The sequence below is a fragment of the Protomyctophum bolini genome (genome assembly GCF_963924005.1).
Source record: "Protomyctophum bolini genome assembly, chromosome: 18".
In the NCBI taxonomy this organism is placed as follows: Eukaryota; Metazoa; Chordata; class Actinopteri; order Myctophiformes; family Myctophidae; genus Protomyctophum; species Protomyctophum bolini.
Window position 1 is genome coordinate 16,109,044 of NC_137879.1, and position 20,623 is coordinate 16,129,666.

Consider the following 20,623-nt stretch of genomic DNA (forward strand, 5'->3'; position numbering starts at 1 on the left):
TCATGTTTTTCTTCACATAAATAATTGCACTCCTTGACAGCATTCATGTGATGAACAGAGGAGTTTTACAATCAACTGCCTCTTTATAAAAAACGGCCGTGATACGTCACACATACGTATATGATACACGTCAGTGGTTCCGCCTCCTTTTTTGGGCAGTAGTAGGCACTCGCCTTCAAAACGTGGAGACTTTCTTGTTTATATCCCACCGGTTTCTGTGTTATCGTCATTCAAGCAATAATTAGTTGTTCTGCTTCCACACCAGTTTGGCTTGATCGTGTGAATTGCAACGTGGTGTCTGCCTGCTGTTTATTAAACAGCAACGCCACGTTTTGGGGGCGATAAAGCACGCTAGCTCCCGACTCAGCGACAGTGCTTAGTTTAACTTCAAATAACTTGGAACCCAGCGGCCGTTCCAGTCTTCACCACCACACTACTGCTTTACTTGTTCTATGGGGACAATGAGTGACGACAATGAGGATGACGTTTCTCAAATGGAGACTGAAGAAGGACAAGGTATGTGGCGTCCTGACTGGGTTGTAATGTTGCTGTGTTTGCATGTTGCCGTGTTTGTTGTTGTGCGTACAGTCTGAGTTCCGGACTAGAGGCGGAGCGGACACGGAAACAGTTGTGTGATTGCATGCATTTGTGTAGGGCCTACACAAATTATAATATAGGTAATTATCATATAGGGCCTACACTGTAGGCCCTATATGATAATTACCTAGTCTCGCGTAGCCAGACAACTATTCCACAATCTCTGTATGATGAAGCGTTTGGAAATCGCGGAGGCAACAGTCTGGTAACGCGAGACTAATAATTACCGGATCCAGTAGGCTGGCTCTAGACCGGAACTGAGAACTGATCTGCAAATAGAAAATTGGGGTCTGCAGCCAAATACATATTAATTTGGGGGTCCTTGACATGGATAAACAAAACGGTGAGCTCCTTATGACATGGTAGCCTACATCTCATCTTGTCCATTCTTTGAACATAGACTGGAGCACAGAAGACCTCCAGAAGCTCCTGAATGCCATTAAAGAGAACATCCCTGGTGTCTACCGAAAGTCTGCATACAACCAGGCACAGATGAGGATGGATTGGAGCCTTGTGGCTTTTCATCCATACTCTCCTGAAGAATGCAAAAATAAGTGGAAACAGATTTCACAGAAGGTAAGCAACACTTTGTTCCATGTTGTTTAAATTAGTGTGACTATAGTAGCCACTTCAAAATTAGTTATTAGAATAACGATATTCTGACTTTGGAATCAGTCTTATAAATAGTTATCAATTTCGCACAATGGTTTGAAACCATGACATTGCTTAGAATGTTAAAAAATATATATTACCCAGAATCCCTGATACAGTACATAGGCCTACTGCAGATACATCTGGCTACCAATATTGGTTATCTAAAATTCATGTACTACTGTATGTGATATATTATGTATATATATATGTGTGTGTGTGTGTGTGTGTGTGTGTGTGTGTGTGTGTGTGTGTGTGTGACCTACTGCTATTTTTCAAATATTTAGATTCGCAAGGTTCGAACACTCCCAGACCTCATTGACGAAGCAGACGACGCCATAAGTAATGATAATACCAAGAACTATAAGGTAAGGAAAATATCACTGAGAATAAGTATGTAAGTATGAATAAGAGTGCTTGTCTCGTAAAGCCGACAACTAAAAGTCATGGTCAATGTCTTCTATCACAGTGGTTCTCAAAGGAATCCCCAGCTAAATGAGGAGCAGTCTAGCCACTTTACCCATTTTATATTTTGGATATGCGAAACTAGCAGATATCCAAGCTTAGTTACAACCCATCATGATGCGACCACTGTGAGCTTGTGAATTAGCTATTTTAGAAAAATCGAGGGAAATTGTGAAAATAAAATCTATTCAGAAGGGTGTGTACATGGCTAAATACTATACATTTGAGTGTCCTTGACACAGACCAGTTTGAGAACCACTGTTCTAGCTCTAGCACACTGAAGACATTGCAGTGATCCATTGTACAACGTAACATGCAAAAATAATTTGACTTAAGGTCCCCACACACCGAGCACGTTTTTCGGATTTTTAGCTGTGTTTCTCCATTGGTTTTCCGAAAAACGTGCCCAGTGTGCAACCACCTTTACGTTTGTATGATGGGGAATATCCAGAATACGTTTTGTGAATACTACACAGATTCTGTACATTTATGCCTTCTTCTGCAGATACATCCTTGCTACCCAAAGAAACCCATGCCTCCGAACAGCATCTTTTTTAAGGAGAAACAGGCCAGCTTTAAGAAGAAATTCCCACACCTAAAATTCAGTGAGCTAATGAAGAAAGTGAATAAAAAGTACAAACTGCTTCCACCAGAAAAAAAGGTACCATTTTATATAAGGCGAAGAGGGTAATGCTAGAGACATTTTTGAAGGTTCTGAGCTGGCATTGCATCCGACAGGCGCGACATGACTTGGAAAGTGAAAATGTGTTTGTTTATGGTCAGTGTTGGGAAAGCTCTTTTCTTTATGAACTAGTTCAGTTCACAGTTCAACATTTTTAAAATGAACTTGTTCAGTTCATAGTTCATCATTCAAAGTTTGGAACCAGAGTTCATGGTCTTTTATAGTTCTTTTTCGTTCTTTTTTTTCAACATTATTGCCACAGCCATATGGCCACAGCCATATAAAATTCCTATTGGGAATGAAGTCCAAATTAATTCTTCTCTTTTGCAATGTGAAATGCCACCAAATTCTTAATCCTTGTTCTTGTTTTTATGGGCCAACTTGTGAAAGCTGCCCACAGCCTGCATATCTTTAGAGGCAGCGGTGGCCGAACGGTTTGCGGAGCGGTCTTGATATCGGAAGGTCGCTAGTTCGTATCACCGGACCGGCACGTTAAAATGACCACCGCTGAAGTGCCCTTGGACAAGGCATTGAACCTCTACCATGAAATGTTCTATGAGCAGGGCCTGGCTGTAAACAAGTTCTTGAGCTTAGTCCAGTTACCCTGGGTAAACATAGTACCTTTCCTTTCCTTTCCGTGTGCTGATAATAGCTGCAAGCTCACAGTGCGTGGCGTTGTGAGCTTGTACAGTAGATCAGCTATTTTCAGCACGGGACACGTTGTATGACGCTAGATATTAGGGACTGTTTAAGGAGGGTGTGTTTTAGTGCCGGGGATTTCGCAAGGACGGCTCTATGGAAACACTCACTCTTGAACGAAGTTGAACGTGAGAAAGTGACGTTCACACACGCCAGAAATGAACACGTTCACAATGACGTGATACAGTACAGTTCATGTTCATGTTCACTCAAAATATGAGCGTGTTCGTGAACAATCGTTCTTTGAATGTGTTCAGGGACAACACTGTATGGTTGTCAGTAGGCTAATTTGGCATATCTCGCATCATATATTGACACCACTAGAAAAGCTCAATCAAAAATGTCCTGTATTGAACATAAAAACTCAAAACATGTTTTCAAAGTTATTGTGTTTGTGTTACATATTGGATGCTCACAACCTTGTCCAAATGTTACTCCACTTAATGTGTCACTCACTCTTTACTAATCCCTGTATAAACACTGCTCTATATTCTCTAGGATTTTAACTAGGGCATTAAAACCTTTTTTTCCCTATTTTTGACCATAGGAGAAATATATAAATGAATTTAAACGTTACAGCGAAGAATATGAAGACAAGCTGAAGCTTTTCAGGTAAACAAATGTCTTGTCGGTGTTGCAGTGCTTTCTGTCTGTCTGTGTTCTTCATTCTATCATTCTATGCCAATTTGTGAGGTACAACACTCAGGATCGTGCTGTGTAGTCTTGTAGGTTATGCACATTCATTCAGTTTACGGATGACTCCATTGTGGGTTGTATAACTGAAGACAATGACACAGAGTACAGAGGTGTGGTGGAGAACTTCATCAGCTGGGCTGAACAGAATCACCTTCTCAACATCAAGAAGACCAAAGGGCTGGTGATAGACACGACTCACACGAGGCAGAGCAAAAGGACGACCCCAGTATCCGTCACCATCCAGGGGGAATAGGTTGAAATTGTCGACTCCTACAAGTTCCTCGTGTCCACCTGAACAAACACCTGGGGGACAGAGCAGACTGTACCTCCTGAGGAGGCTCAAGTCCTTTAATGTGTGTAGCAGGCTACTGAAAATGTTCTATCATTCCGTGGTAGCCAGCATTCTATTTTATGCAGTGGTATGCTGGGGTGGGGGTATTAAGGCCTGGGAGCTGAACAAGATCACAAAGAAGGCCAGTTCTGTGGTGGGCCTCAGGATGGATGGGCTGCAGAGAGGAGAATTGGGGACAAACTGATCTTCATGCTGGCTAACCTCTCCCACCCACTCTATGGTGACTTACAGGACAGAGTGAGCTCCTTTAGCCATTAGCTCACCTTCCCTCCGAGAATGAACATGGAGCGCTATAGACTCTCCTTTCTGCCAACCACCATCAGACTATACAACACATAAGGACTTTCTCCCCCAATGCTTATGGTCCTGTGTCTGAAGTCTGTGGTCTTGTGATTATGTCCAATTGTGTTCTGTTTGTATTTTTACATTATGCTGCTGTAGCGTATCAATTTCCCTCCGGGGATAATAAAGTACATCTCATCTCATTCAAAGCTTTTATCTTTCAGGAGGCAGTACTACGGTAAAGAGAAAAAGAGTGGTGTACCTGATAAAAAATGTGTAAGTATGACAAAGTCATCCAAAGTAATCCATCGCTTGTACGTATTATTATGATCAGATTCATATTAAAACTTCAGTGGACATTTCAATAGAGCAACTTGGATTACACTCAAGTCAGGACATCTTCCTATAAGGCCTAATTTATACACCAGCATACGTTGGTGTTCCGCACAGTACAAGCTCACAACACTCATAGAGATACACATGAATGTTCATAATTGCTCCCAAGTTGTCTCCCTGAATGTATAATAATTTTATATTGAATCAACAGTCTGCAGATAAGGAGGCAACTAAACCAACCACGCCTGTCAAACCTCCTCCGTAAGTCATTGCATCATTGCCTGCTCGCAATTATTTGACATATTTCAATTATTTGAGATAATCGCTATTTGTATACATTATTCTGTTGAAAAATAGCAGTAATTATTTGTATATTTTAGTTACTAGACCAGAGCACCGGCCTTATTGGGAACGATGCAAGTTGAAAATGCATGCCCTATCCATAGAGTTAATAACGCCTAGAGTGGACACCGGAAATCCAGGGACATTCAGTTTTCCCTGCTTTTTCTGTGTTTGGAAATGAGCCCTTGCACTGTAGCATCCACAGGGACTCTGCATGTCTAGTAGGCACCTTCTTTTTTCAATTTTTTTTCAGTTGTGCACTCTCACCTTCCCTTGACCCCACTTGAGGTCCCGATCCATAGATTGAGAACATCTGGGTTAGCCAAAACTTTGTAGCATTCACTGTCACAGAATTAAAGTGTACTAACACCACTGTCAACAAAAGTGTTTACTCTGTCCATTTCTGTTGATTATGAATTAATATTAACTGATAATGGATAACTCAACATTTCTATTTGTGTGGGTTTAGCAATAGCTACACCCTCTTCTGTAAGGATCAGTGGGCTGCCAGGAAGGGCATCACCAACTCAAATTTCATTGTTGTGTGTGGCGAGCGCTGGCGAGAAATGGATAAGGGAACGAAAGCCCAGTATCACCAGCGCTTCAGACAGGTTTGTCAAACTAGTGGTTCTCAAACATGGTGTACTTCTGCTTGAAAACCAAAACCTTAATATCTCTGCCGGGCCAAGAGGGAGTATTTGGAAAAGATTTTGTGCCAAGTTCCCCAATTCGAAAATATTTGCTTTTAATTTATTTTTAATTAATAGCGAAAATAGCCAATCTCAAAGCTCACAACATGTTGTACAGCGTCTCATTGTGAGATGGAAAATTGGATATTTTAGACTGTTCCTCATTTTGCTTGGACCCCGATCCCACTTTGAGAATTAGTGTGTGAAACCATATCAAACACATACAGAGAAAGCACAATAAAGCAGGTTACTCGTTTCACATCTTGACCTTTATTCCAATTCATCATCACATAGCATATAACACTAATGTATTACTGCTTACTTTGTTTTTAGATGAAAAATGAATACCAGCAGGATATAAGCGCTGAGGGCTGGAGAGTTAAGAAAAGTGAGGTAAAAAAGCATCCTCTCATCTGCCAGTATTCACTTTTACATTACAAATCTGAAACTGACTTGTGTACTAATGTGTACTAATACTGCTCTGTTGCTTCAAATTCATTTCTCAAACATTTCTGTTGCTCTTACAGAACTCTGTCATGCTTGCAGAAATGTTCCCAAATGAACCCAAGAAGCCGACACAGTGAGTATAACTGAATCATATCGGAGCATTTCAAATGCTTCCTGAAGCCTGATTTATACTTGGCTCCTTTGTGTCGGGCTAAGTCAGTCAGTATAGCACTTGCCTTTGAACTGCAGGTTCATGGGTTCGATCCTGGGCACCGCCAACTTAACACTTTCCCTCCCATTCACGAGTTACACAAGGTAATTGATAAAGAACAGCTTCCCCTCCCGTTATGTTTTCATTGTTTAATTTGCTTATGCGGTTTCCATCGGACAGAGTGGGATATGTGACGCGTTCGGATGACGTCACCGGAAAAAGATCAGTTGCACTGGCTTGCTAAGGCTTCTGGGCGGCGCGCAACAGGAACGTTCCTCCTCTTTGTTGTAAATAAGCAATTTGGATTCTTTTTCAACACGATGACAAGCGATCACACCATTTAAGGCGGATTTTCGTTAAAACAGAACGATGATGTCGTTCTGATGATGTCGTTCTGATGATGATGTCGTTGGTGGTTCTTCAAAGGTTAGTGAAAAACTAACCTTGCGGAATATGATTATTTAATCCCGCAGTCAAACTGTTAACCTGAGTAGCACAGCTTGGGTAACTAAGTTGTGCGGTAAGCACTGCGGTAGGCGTTGCACTCCCAGGGGGTCTATTGTATCATTCCCCATCCTTGCTGGCATTCTCCAAGGTGACACACTTGCCCTGTTTCCTATGTATTATTGTTGTTGATTATGTTCTTCGTATGTCAGTTGATACTATCAATGATAAGGGCTACCAACTACAAACCTAGGAGAAGCTCTCGTCATCCTGCTAAATACCTAACCGACACTGACTTCGCTGATGACATCACGCTTATCAGTCAATCATTGGAATACACTCGGGCTCTCCTTTAGTCTCTTGAGCAGGCCTCAAACTGTGTTTGTCTTTATCTCAACGAGACGAAAACTGAATACGTAAACATATGCAAATCCAACAATAACCACATTATAAAAACACTTAACAACACTCCTCTGAAACGGGTTGATGACTACAAGTATTTGGGTTCATATATATCTTCTTCCCAAAAGGACTTTCAAACTAGGAAGGGTATGGCCTGGTCAGCCTGCAATGACATGCATAAGATCTGGTCATCCCAGCTTAGTAAGATGTTAAAAGTAAAAATATTTAGGACGACCGTTGAGTCGATTATACTCTATGGCTCCGAGACATGGACACTTTCAAAGAAACAAGATAATCGGTTGGATGGCACTTAAGTTACACCGCCTTCTAATGAGAGCGCAAAATCTGTCTTGGAAGAGCCACCCATCGACTAATCTAATATACGGCAACCTTCCCCGTGTTTCTTCACTGGTCCGATCCAGAAGAGCGCAGTTTGCCGGCCACTGCTACAGTGCTGACAATGAGGTTATATCTTCCCTTCTTCTCTGGAGTCCTGCCTCAGGGCGGACCAGAGGTAGAAAGCTGTCGTTCCCTGATGTCATTGCTAGGGACACATGCTTCAGTCGGCAGGAACTGGGGGTGGCATTGAAGGACCGGTGCTTCAGTAGGCAGGAACTGGGGGTGGCAATGAAGGACCGGGAAGTTTGGCGTAGCATTGTGGAATCCCTGATCTCGACGCGGTCGAAAGATTATGATGATGATGATGCATTGAAAAATGTACTGACCCCCTCATTCTCAACTGATATTGATAATAATCCACTCCGACCATAATTACTGAGATGTACAGCACATGTAGAGCACTGTAAATATTTGTTTATTTTATTTTTTTAATTATGAGTGTCGTTGCCTTAACAGGGCCATCCCCAGTGGGAATCGAACCCAGGACCTTCTAGCTGTGAGGCAACAGCGCCACCGTGCCCCCCTGCCTAATCTTATCTTAATCATCTTATCTTAATCATCTTTCCTTCACACAGATCAGGCCATGTATTGTTCTGCAGAGAGCATATGGACCTCCTGAAGGCTGAGGTCCCAGAGATAACAAAGCGATTAAGCGTGGTTAGTCCATTGTGGCAGGCTCTCTGTTTAACTGACAAGACACACTACCGCAACATGGCTGCGGACAGCTTCATGAAGTACACTGTGGCGCTGAAGAAATGGTTTGAGGTATTGTATACAAGCCACGTTAACCACTTATACTTAGTTGTATGTCAAATTGCAAAAAATAGTTGATCTACAAGCTTGTAGATAGAGCTACATCTTTATCAGCGTTTTCTGATCTTTTACTGACACAATTTTTCAGAAATTGTCACCTGAGAAGAAGACTGAGTACCGCAAACATAAACCCCAGGTAACATTACTAGCACAGCACTTCATGATACTGTTGTTTGCAATGGTTTTCATGAAGTATTTTCTTAAAATGTTCTTTTGACTTATTTTTTGCAGAATTGTGAAATCATTGACTTGGACATAGAGGCAATGAGGAAAAGCAGACCAAAAAGAAAAAGGGCTCCTGAAAAAGCTGAAAACGAGAACTTGAACATACCATCTGTAAGTTGAAAATATGTAGTAGGACAACTCTCTTCAGCCGTAGTGCATGTCCAAAAAACATTTAAGTAAAGACGGGTCATGTCCGCACAGTATAATGCTGCTCCCAAACACATTGAGTGCCGCCTGGTGGCCAAAAGTGGTGGTGCTGAGTGATTTTAGGCTATTCCACTATGAAGCGCATCTGGTTTTGGCGTCTTATCTTGAATGCTAAAATATTCGCGTTAATGCTACTGAGCTAAAATCACGCTCACCAGATAATCAGAAAAGACCTCCGAACATCGCCAATCTGTTCAACACCACGGACAGCGCATTAGGTTCTGAGAAAAAGGCCTTCAAAGACGCGGCCTAAAACAGAAGCGAATGGCTATTGACAAAGAAAATCCGTGTGGGCGGGGCCATGGCAACCTTGCTTAGCAACCAGAGCGTTTCCAAAAATGAAACGTAGCGAGGCAATGTTGTAGCGATATCAAACGCCTCGAGACGAGCCTGCTCGTCCTCTGTATCAGGCATAATTCAATGATATGACAGTTATACTCGTCCTATGTGTTAATCAATACACAAATCAGACCAATCGGTATGTGAATGTCAATCAGTTGATGTGTCAATGGGGATCCACATGAATAATGTAAGGGACAGTGCCACGATTTTGGTACTTTTTTCGTTAACAGACGTGGCTTTTGACGTGTCAAGACCAAGACCATGCATCTCCCATCACATCCCATTCGACCAATTTACTTCAAACTTGCCGTGGTGTGCTGTCAAACGGTTGTCAAGAACAAAAAAATGGCGGCTGTCTGTTAACTGTCTGCACGTATGTTATTAGTACTGTGGTAACGGGTACAGCACTGGGTACAGCGAGTACTCTGACAACAGGTATTGTATTGGTATTTTTGCAATTCTGCACCACAACACCACAACACATCATGTTAATTTGTTTAACATCTCTCATAGGATTCAGAAGATGAGGACTACAGCTGCAGCAGTGACGATGAAGAGTATGAGTCAACCGAGGTTAGAATATTAAAACACTGCCTCCATTTTGCAACGGGCTGGAAAAACATCTGAACATACGACCTCTATATAGAAACTGACACTTAAAATCAATAACCAACTTAATCTTAAAGGGTAAGACCACTTTTTTTGAGGTTTGGGTTGTGTAGTTACTTTGCCATGATGCTACTCCAAATGTGGACAAGAAATAAAAAAATACTGCTCCAGTGATTAGAAATTGACAATTCAAAATATGCTCCTCATTGACTTGCATTGTAGCTCAAACAGCTCTCAAAGGCACTCTTTTAGTACGTATACAAACACAAACAAAGTTGATTCAGACAATATAGAGCATCACCAAAACTCATGCAGTTTTATTTTTTCATAAAAATGTTAGATTCCTGTTGATTTTACTATTTGAAGATCTGGATCCGGATCCACGGATCCAGTCCGGGTTTTCTTCCCAATAAAATGGACAAATCAACAGGAAGATAACATTTTTATGAAAAAATAAAACTACATGAGTTTTGGTGATGCTCTATATTGTCTGAATCAACATTGTTTCTGTTTGTTTACATACTAAAAGAGTGACTTTGAGAGCTGTTTTAGCTACAATGTAAGTCAATGAGGAGCATATTTTGAATTATCAATTTCTAATCACTGGAGCAGTTATTTCTTATTTATTGTCCACATTTGGAGTTGCATCATGGCAAAGTAACTACACAACCCAAACCTCAAAAAAAGTGGTCTTACCCTTTAAGGCTAATCAAATAACCAAGAAGCAGGGTCTCATTTATATTGATTCTATTGTTTTTTTATGATCAATAATGTTGGTTCTGTTGATACATAGGATGAGGATGATGAGGAGGAGGAAGAGGATGGGATGATGTTTGAGGCCTGCTAACATAACGGACATGATGGAGATCCCTTCGCACCAACTGTTCAGAAGTGGACTTTGATTTTGGGAGAAGTGCTTCTTCTCCTTCATCTACATCAGTCTCCATTAATGATATAACATTAATATACCATAGGCCTAAACAAATATCTATCTATAAATGACACCAAGTCTCCGTACGTAATCCACGTAACTCGAGAACCATTCACCCCGTTCGGATATCCGGTTGGTCCAGAACAAGCGCAAAAGCCTCTGCCTGGGCTCTGGACCTGATCACCCCTATATCTCCATATAAGGAGCTGGCCTATTCTAACATAACAATGTTATCTGATATCTGCATAGACTCCATTATTGGGCATGCCTGACAAAGAACTCCACATATGGGCATAAATGGGACACACACATAACTGTGTGGGGCATGGCATTTCCAGAAGTAAGAGAGTGGTGACACGGTTTGATCTTTCCACAAAGCGGGGTGCTATGGGCTATATAGTTCCAAACATTGGAACTATCTCATTGAGATAAAATGAGCACTTCTGCATTCCATTGTTACAATGGGAGTCAATGCTAGTGTCGCCACTCTCTTACTAGATTACTGGGCATTTCCAACTTTCATTGCTCCAAGTAGGCACTCGGTGCCCGTTGGGCACCGCTCTAGTTAGTATAAAAACAAAAGACAGCATTTTTCAAGTTTGGTGGGGGGCCGTGTTAAGTGTTCAGGTGAAATGGGTGCGCCTTAAAAATATTCAAGATTTTCAAGTGGCCATTGTCCTAATTTTAAACGTAATTTTATTTAGGCTATATGTTCTTCACAGGCAAAAAATATATATTTTAGTTAAAAATCCGTTATTTGGGTTTAGTGACTGTATGAGAAATGTGCCATGATTATTGCTTGATCGATCAAGCAGTTTTATGTTCGTGAAATGACTTGCTTTTCAGCTCACTTTCATTTGTTTCAGGGGTATAAATAAACTGAATGTGGAACTTTTTTAAGTATATCCAAATGTACATTTGTATGATATAATAAACAAAGACTGGCTTTTGTAATAATTTCTTGTATGGTGTGATTAGTTGAATCGTTGAAACGATTTAGTCACATTCACAGCCACAGTTTATTATGACATGAATCCAAGTCGTTTTCAGGTGATACAACAAGTCTATACAAAGTACCGGTAATGACAAAAGCTACTGCGGACGAATATCAGGTCACGTGAGCAGTCTGTCTGGATGATCAAATGCATGCGCTTGACTGCTGGAGTTCACTGAGGAGATCTGGAGCATTACAGCATAAACCCCGACCCGTGTAGCGATCGATTGCTACTGCCTGAACTCTGGTATAAAGATGGATGCTTGCCGAATTAGGTAAATAAACACAATTACCAATCTGCAGAAATGCGACCTTATAATGTTATTTCATGGATTGTTCGGATCTAGACTCTAGTGATATAAGCGTCGTTTGATGTGGGGAGAGAGTTGTCCGAACAGCCGCAGTGCAGCAGTGTTGTAGCCTACGACAGGGTTGTGTGTTGGACAAGCTTTGAGTCAAACAAAACCAATTCACTGATCTGCTACAATGTAACTGATCTCTTAATGTAACGAACGACTCGGTTGGACACATTTCAAACAGTTATGTAAATCGTTTGGATCCCTGTTTGCTTGCCGGGTTACACGCAAAATACATATGTTGCCATTTTAACGTGTGTCTATTCTTGGCGTATATGTTTCATGTAGCCTGTCCATCAATGGCCATGCTCTTTGTTTTGTTTAGCAAGATTTTAGCTAAGCTACTTTTGTCATCAGACATTATTAGCAATATAGTCATCTGTTTAACGAGAATTGTGTGCGATGTCGGCGCTGGTGTGTTTCGACAGAAATTATGCAGTTCTGTGACAGCGATCTAACTTCTCATTCTTTTGTGTTATTAGAAGGTTATAAACGTGGAGAGTCTGGAATCCACTCCCTCGCAGTATTTAACGTGCAGTTTGTAAGTACATCACGTTTCACAGACCACGCACCTACACACTAAAATCCTCAGTGTTATGACAGTACAGCACATAGGCAATTTGGTTCCATTTTGTACACACTCGCAAATGGCTAAGGGGTTTACCCATTTGTACTCTCTTACAGCTAAATGAACCCCCGTGAGTGTACACTGTACACTGTCTGACCATTTTGTTTACGCTACAATTATGTTAACTGTCTATCTGCTATTCTCTTGCTTCAGCCCTGCCTTGGCCAATGCTTGCTGCGCTACAGCATGACCACAGCAGTGTTGGCTGATCTTGTAGTTCTGGCAAATGAAAATGGAGGAGGTTTCAATGTCCAGCCTGGACAACAGCAAACTGGAGGTACAGTGTGCAGAGCTGTTGCATACAAATTGAACGAGTGGCAAGTTGTGCAACAATAACACAATGTTTTTTGACTGTGTAATGGCAATGATCCTAAATGTTTCAACCCGGTTCTAGTGTTGTTGGTATAACTTCCAAATGTTTCCTCCCCTGGCTCTCGACTGGCTGTCTGCCTGCCAGAGTCTAGCTCAGGACATCCTGTCTGACTTGGTGGAGGATGCGTGCCTGGGCCTGTGCTTTGAGGTCCACAGGGCTGTCAAACAAGGCTACTTCTTCCTGGATGACACGGACCAAGAAAGCATGAGGGACTTTGGTAAGCGCAAAGACATTGCGTGTGCCTGCTAATCTAAAGGGCACATTCAATTACTCCTACCTACCACCCTTTCTGGCCTGTATTATTTCAAGTTTGTTGTCGCATCACAAGTCCACAGGTGTGTGGGTGAAGTTATTGTCTGTACAAGCTTCAACAAATTGCAGTCTAAAGGATAATCAGGGGAAAATGTCAAATAACATCACAATATCAAATACCTGTAGATGTATTGGTCTTAGTACCTCAGTCTGGTGTAAGTAGAGACATCATTTAGCCATAGCAATATACAAACAGTAGATATTTCCCACAGGGGAAATTAAGTTACCAGTGGCAGTTCAGCAGTAAGGAAAGAAACAGGACAGATACAAATAAATGGGATAACAGCTAAGGGCTGCAAAAGAAAAATACTAATAGTAATCATAGATTTCAAAATCACAATAGTGTGAAGTGAGGACTCGAGAGGGCTCTTATCATCATACATCATCGCATTCCGTGCTCAGCCAATCAAATCATTACATTCTGTGAGACACACAGGCTGCTGGGCATAGGAGGGGCCACTCAAAAAGAGAAAAAAATCACACTTGTGTGAAGTGAGGGGCGCTCTTAGCGTCAAACATCAGTATACATCACATTCCGTGCTCAGCCAATCAAATCATCTAAAATTTGGTCAATTTATATAACGCCTTTATTCAAGGTGCTTTTCATAGATTGTGCATTACATTCACCCATACACCGATGGGGGTGGAAACCATGCAAGGCACCAATCTGCACATCGGATGCAATTAGGGGTTCAGGGTCTTGCTCAAGGACACTTAACTCTGGTAGAGCACGGGATCGAACTGGTAACCTCACGGTTCCCATCCAGCTCTACAGGCGCTCTACACCTGAGCCCCTGCCACCCACAAACACACAAAGATGGGCGTAGGAGGTGCTTAGCCAATCAAATCGTCTCAAATTTGGTACACACAAAGCTGGGCAAGTGGGAATAGGAGTGCCTAGTGCCCCTCAAAAAAGGTCAGCAGGCTGCAGAAACAAACTTGCCTGGCTCACTGCACTATAGTTTAAAAAAATAACACCTGTGTGAAGTGAGGGGCGCTAATATATTATGTAATGATGATGGAAAACAAACAGTGCCAACACAAACATTAAAACGCCATTAACAATAAAGAGACAATATGACATGAATTTTCCCTTCATTGTCAGTGGCGCTTACCAAACAAACATTGAACTAAAGACAAACATTAAACCTGTATATAGGAGGGGCTAGCACCCCTCAATAAGAAAATAAATATATATAGCTATATAAAATATTTTGTTAGATGTGGCTACAGGGTTGAGAGAGGTGGGTAGTATTTGAATGCTTTTGCACCATCCTTTTCAAACCTCCAGAAATAGTGGACCAGCCAGGGGTGGATGTGTTCGGCCAGGTGTACAACCAGTGGAAGAACAAGGAGTGTGTTTGTCCCAACTGCAGCCGCAGCATCGCTGCCTCGCGCTTCGCTCCTCACCTGGAGAAATGCTTGGGCATGGGACGCAACAGTAGCCGCATAGCCAACCGCAGGTACATCAGCAGACCAAAATATATCTAAATGTTTCTTTTTTTTTTGGCTTTCGCCTTTATTTTATATATTTTTTTGCGCAAGCAGAGCACGCAAGTACTGCTACTAACTAATGTCTATTGCAACTGCTGTTCTGAATCCTTTAGACCCGTTATTGACCGTATATACCTACCTTGAAGCGTACCTTAGTTAAGTCACCATCAACAGCCAATAAGGGACCACCATTCTTACCCACACACACATACATACATACTATACTGTACGTTACCTTTTACCCACCGAACATTGAAACGTATCTTAATTCACGTATCTTAAGTCACCATCAACAGCCAATTATAACCATGCATACCATACCACACTTTCGGACAAGCCGACCACAGTACTTGCTCGCTCTGTTGCGCAAGTGATAACTGGGTGGGCTATGCATTTCCAACTTGCATCGTTCCAAGTAGGCCAGTGCCCAATGGGCACCGCTCTAGTTTATATAATGGATAGATCAATTATCTGGCATATTCTAATGGATCCAATGCATTTAGTCACAATCTCTTTTAAATACTTAACTTATTGGTTAAATATCTATAAACCCCACAGCCTTATCCACTTTCACTGTAAGCATGAAAATCTACAAGATTTAGTGCATTACGTTATGATAAAAAACATTGAAAATATGGAGATACAAGCTTTCTGCCTGACAGCAACGATATGCAACTCTGGCACGGTCAGTGTTGCAGAGGTATACTGCTTCTCATGAATGTATATTTTATTTGTTGTTGCTGCTGTGTCCGTGTTTGACTTCGTGACGGCGATTGATAGTCAAAGCATGCAGAGGGAAATTGCTGCAGTTGCACTTGCCTGTTATAGAGCCATGCATCATTTATGTATAATTCAGATATGAATGTTCAAAATCAGGACGTGGCAGTTGTAAACAAAAAACATACAATTGAAATCATAATCATGCCTTATCATGTTATAGCTGATTATTGCTGAGTCATTGCGTCACCTCCCCTCTCCTCTCTCTCTTGCTCTCTACAGAATAGTCACTGGTAATAACACCAACAATAAGTCTGAGAGTGACCAAGAGGATAATGATGACGTTAATGACAATGATTGGTCTTATGGTGCAGAAAAGAAAGGTAATGCCAACACCAACAAAGGTAACACCTTTTCTTTTTTTCTTTCATGTGTATATCATCCATATCTCTGTTGCCGAAATCTAAACTTATGGTGTTTTTCTTTTACAGCCAAGAAAAGGAAATCTGACAAGGTACTGTCATGTTCACTGAAAAAGCCTGTTGGCACAGTGCGTCCTTTGATCTGGGGAATGTTGCATTGCCTTTCGATGACAGCTTTATCTAGTTGCCCCAGTTTACTGCAGAATGAAATCCTTTGCCCTGTCATGTATCCAGCATCACATCAAAGCCGGAGTGTGAAAGAATAATGCCATTCCTTCTGTAGACAACCAAGATATTATAACCCTAAGAGAACTCTTAAGTCGGCTTAAGAGTTCTCTTAGGGTTATAATGCCAAATGCATTTTCGAAATCACCATGAATCTAACTATATTAAATACACAACAATGTTGTATTCCTCTAAATGTTTGCACAAAAAAACTGTTTGCACATTGTTTTGTTTAGTATTTGAACTGTTCGCTTCTCTTCCTACCTCAGAATCCAAACTCACCTAGAAGATCCAAATCATTTAAGCATAAAAGTGGTAAGTTAAATTGTCTGTAGTTTTGTACAACAATAGAGGGTTGATTTTGATCTTATTTTAATTACCTTTTGTTGTTTCAATGTCGGTTCAACAATGCATTTTAAGTTATATTAGCAGTTTTTCCCCATAATGCATTATAATATGCTCCACCCATTTGATACTTTGTTCAAGTTTAAACAAACTTCAGTTTAAAGGAACAATATTATGCTATTTATGTACATTTCAGTTTATTGTTGATGATTGTCATAGTCTATAGAAACATCAATACTTACAATAATACATGTTTATATAGAAAATTCCACTTTCTGTGTACTTTGGCCTTTCTTTGTATTCCTATATAATGTATACATGTAATGGGCAAGAGTCTGGTGTACCCTTGCATTCTGTGGTTGCCATTACATTAAACTGATTCAGTATTTCTGAAGGCAAGAGTGCTGTTGTTCCATAAACACAGCAAAACAAGGACAGTGTCACAGCCACTGAAGGTAGTAGCTAATAACAGCTTGAAGTAAGGATTGTAGTTTCACATTCAGAGATGTGACCAGTGGCAAATGTGAGGCCCAACATCCTGACTGCAAATAACCCTCACTTCATTCCTGTCACATTATCACACTAGTATGCTGTTGTGACTATTATTATGATTGCTTTAACTTGTTTGATGTGTTTTAAGCCTAATTACTTGCGCAAGCAGAGCGCGCAAGTAATCATTTCGCTTGGTCTCTTCGAAGTGAAGCCAAGTTTTCTTCAACCGTAAGTCTGTGCCTGGTTTGCTGGGACCAGTTACAACATTACGTCATCCTTGAGAGAGTACATGGTGTGTATATGACGTAATGTTGTAACTTGTAACAGTTACAGTTACAAGTTACAACATTACGTCATATACACACCATGTACTCTCTCAAGGATGACGTAATGTTGTAACTGGTCCCAGCAAACCAGGCACAGACTTACGGTTGAAAAAAACTTGGCTTCACTTTTTGGAACCAAGTAACCACAGTATACTGCTAATCAAATTACAACTACATACTCTGTATGTAGTTGTAATGTGATTTGTAATTTGTAAATCTGTGCCTGGTCTGCTGGGACCAGACTACACAGATGACCATATCTCTTACGTCATCACTGAGAGCTAGTCATACATATACACACCGTGTACTCTGGTCCCAGCTCTCAACGATGACGTAATGTGGTATCTGGTGGGACCAGATTACACAGATGACCATTTCTCTTACGTCATCACTGAGATACAAATCCAACTACAGATTTCGGAAGTATTTTAGATCATGTATATTTCAACAAATTTGAAAGTATTATTACAGAAATTGAAGTTAGAGACACATATTACTCTGATCATGATTTAGTATTAATATCACTATAGTACAAAATGAAATACATTTAAAACAATTGACAATTTACAATAAGTAATAAAATAATTATACTGTATAATATATTTTAATTCAGTTTATATACCTTTTTTTTCATCACATATCAATGATTCATTTTTCTGTAAAAAAGTAGTTGGGTAGCAAATAGTTACACGTAATGATTATACATTTCAAACGTTCCTTCATAGAGATACTGAGATGTGATAGTTTCCAGCGGTCGAAAGTACTTGCGCGCTCTGCTTGCGCACTAGTAGGCCATTTATGGCCTACTAGTGTGCAACAAGCAAGTATGCACTCGGCAGAGTGCAGTTCTAGTTTATACTCTATATTATGATAGTGTCACTTGCTGAAAATCACTGATTGAACATAAGATTTTCAAACCAACAAGCAATTTGTGAAGCATTGTTGGCTTGTAAGACGGTTCTTTTCAGCAAGCAACACTGTCATGTGGCGGGGGACTGGGAGTATGAATTGAGCTTCATCATTGATCGTCTATAGCAGTTGATCAGGTCAGGTAGAGACTGAATGTACTCGGTCTCTAGAAGTTATAATAAGTCCTTTGTACCCCCCCCCCCCCCAAGGCATGATGGGCCCCAGACGGCGTATGGAAAACCAGGAGAGCCCACGTATGCTGATGAAAGATGAAGCGTTCCCCCAGTAACACACAAACTCCCACAAGCGCACAAAACTGTCACATGTGTATGTTGACACACACACACACACACACACACACACACACACACACACACACACACACACACAGAAAGGGGAAGACCAATAGCACTTCACTCTTTATTATTATTTTGTTAAATGGATGGACATTGATGTTTTAGGTGACATCTACGGTGTTTGCGGTTCTGCAGAAGCAGTCCAGACCTTCCACAGTATACTTGATGCATTTTGTTGTTTTCACAAACTAATTGTACCAACACTCATTGTTTTTTTTTTTCTCTTTACAGTTAATTTTGTTATGTATATTATTTGCTGGAGTCCAAAATAAAAGAATAGCGCCATAGAGCTTTTCACTGCACAGAGACTGATGTAGGTGGAAGACAAACAGTGGCCAGATGGTGGCAGCTGATAAAAGAGCTAATCATGTAAGTGTTCACATAGAGTAATTAGGAATTATGTCAACTTTAATTTCCTCACAATTTCAATTTTCAGGTCTCTTTTTAATGACAGAATTATGATAAGTGGTCACATTACAGACAATCATGAGTAATGGTTGGTCTTTTATTTTCTCATTCATCCAGTCAATATCTTGACTCCAGCCAATTAATTCATTCATTAATACAGTGTACATGAGAAGGAACTCTATCAGTTGTTGTTCACCTGTGGAAACACATTTCTTTTGAAACCCTCAGCAAACAAACCCACCTTACTCTACAAGCAGGTATTTGCTAAGAAAAGCGGGTTTATATAGTTTCATTTTTCAGTGGATCGTTGGGCTTGTTTTCTAGCATTAAAAAAATGTCTTTGTATCTTGTGTTTACATTGTAAAGGGTTAAATGTATCCTCGGTGTGATGTGATAGTGTAAATATTCCAATAGTTGAATTGCTGCTATCCTGGCTCAGTTTTGTTCATCTGTCTAGCATAATAAATGATTTGTTACCTGTGCTATGGTGTTCTATTAATTCAACTCAATGCAATTTGTGTGCATGTTATGTACAGCGAGTGTAGATTCCTGTTTAACCAGTGAGAGCAATGAGCCTCAGTAGTCAGTACCTCATCCGAATTACTTCCATAATTAACAACCAAGCAAATTGACCTGCAAGGCCTACAGAGCAGTTTGCCACTAGAGGGGGCTATTGGATTAGGGTCAGATATTGCAGGTCATACAGGCCGTTTAATAATGACTATTGACAATCATAATGGTAATATCTCTCTCTCACACACACACACACACACACACACACACACACACACACACACACACACACACACACACTAGTTATCTATCTCTATGGGAGGCATAGTCTAGGGAGACAATAAAGGGACATGAGATGGCAGGATTTTGAAAGCAAAATTACTTGAAATAATTGATCATTACAGTAGATGTCCTTTTCCTGAACTTTTTCCTGAAGTTTGAACCATTCATTTAATTCTGCATGGGGTTTGGGCCCTGGGGTAACTTAAGTATATGTGCAAGTTGTAATTGTAGTAGACTATGTATGTGTTGTCATAGATATATCGTAATTTGTATAGTAATTTGCAAGTCTTCCAAAATGTGACATTCATTTGGAGAAAGTGATGTCTGCTCTTAATTAAAAAATGACTTGCAGCACACAGTTAAATCAAATTGTGTCACTGAGAAAAATCTAATTGTGTCACTTTGAGAAAACTATAACTGCTTTGCCTATAGGTTATTTAAGTGGGTTCTTGAAGGAGTTCCACAAGGTCCCCAACTAAATGTGTAAATAAAATATCAAAATCCGTTTTACCCCTTCTTTAACCTGATATACAAGCCCACCTGGCACCTGATATAATATTGTACGTCTCAAGGTGGACCCTCTTGTAAACAAGTGTAATGCTTTATTGGGTCGTCCACTCAGTTAACAGTCTTTGTATTGAGTTGTGCTT

The 20,623-nt window shown here is 40.6% G+C and overlaps 2 protein-coding genes across 3 annotated transcripts; both read left to right on the plus strand.

The window, feature by feature from the left end:
• Positions 1-199: 199 nt before the first annotated feature.
• Positions 200-11,763, plus strand: LOC308333179 (nucleolar transcription factor 1-like). Its single transcript, XM_080789375.1, has 15 exons — positions 200-516; positions 998-1,173; positions 1,536-1,616; positions 2,219-2,374; positions 3,642-3,706; positions 4,649-4,700; positions 4,972-5,021; positions 5,572-5,713; positions 6,125-6,184; positions 6,319-6,371; positions 8,270-8,459; positions 8,596-8,643; positions 8,739-8,843; positions 9,795-9,854; positions 10,684-11,763. Exons 1-15 carry the CDS (start codon positions 453-455, stop codon positions 10,735-10,737), a joined length of 1,356 nt encoding a protein of 451 aa, XP_080645501.1. The 5' UTR covers positions 200-452; the 3' UTR covers positions 10,738-11,763.
• A 195-nt stretch (positions 11,764-11,958) lies between these two features.
• On the plus strand, positions 11,959-19,660 carry atxn7l3b (ataxin 7 like 3b). 2 transcript variants are annotated; one of them, XM_080789376.1, is made up of 9 exons: positions 11,959-12,090; positions 12,654-12,712; positions 12,953-13,076; positions 13,257-13,389; positions 14,776-14,947; positions 15,978-16,099; positions 16,187-16,209; positions 16,612-16,657; positions 18,624-19,660. In XM_080789376.1, exons 3-9 carry the CDS (start codon positions 13,026-13,028, stop codon positions 18,701-18,703), a joined length of 627 nt encoding a protein of 208 aa, XP_080645502.1. In that variant the 5' UTR covers positions 11,959-12,090; positions 12,654-12,712; positions 12,953-13,025; the 3' UTR covers positions 18,704-19,660. The 2 variants fall into 2 exon arrangements, with proteins under 2 accessions (XP_080645502.1, XP_080645503.1); XM_080789377.1 differs by having other exon boundaries at positions 15,978-16,078.
• The last annotated feature ends 963 nt before the right edge of the window (positions 19,661-20,623 follow it).

Coding starts and splice junctions, on each gene's coding strand:
- atxn7l3b (XM_080789376.1), top strand. CDS start 13,026: ATGAAAATGGAGGAGGTTTCAATGTCCAGCCTGGACAACAGCAAACTG. Junction 13,077..13,256: donor TGGACAACAGCAAACTGGAG/GTACAGTGTGCA, acceptor TCTGCCTGCCAG/AGTCTAGCTCAGGACATCCT. Junction 16,658..18,623: donor ATCATTTAAGCATAAAAGTG/GTAAGTTAAATT, acceptor CCCCCCCCCAAG/GCATGATGGGCCCCAGACGG.
- LOC308333179 (XM_080789375.1), top strand. CDS start 453: ATGGGGACAATGAGTGACGACAATGAGGATGACGTTTCTCAAATGGAG. Junction 1,174..1,535: donor GGAAACAGATTTCACAGAAG/GTAAGCAACACT, acceptor TCAAATATTTAG/ATTCGCAAGGTTCGAACACT. Junction 8,460..8,595: donor CGCTGAAGAAATGGTTTGAG/GTATTGTATACA, acceptor ACAATTTTTCAG/AAATTGTCACCTGAGAAGAA.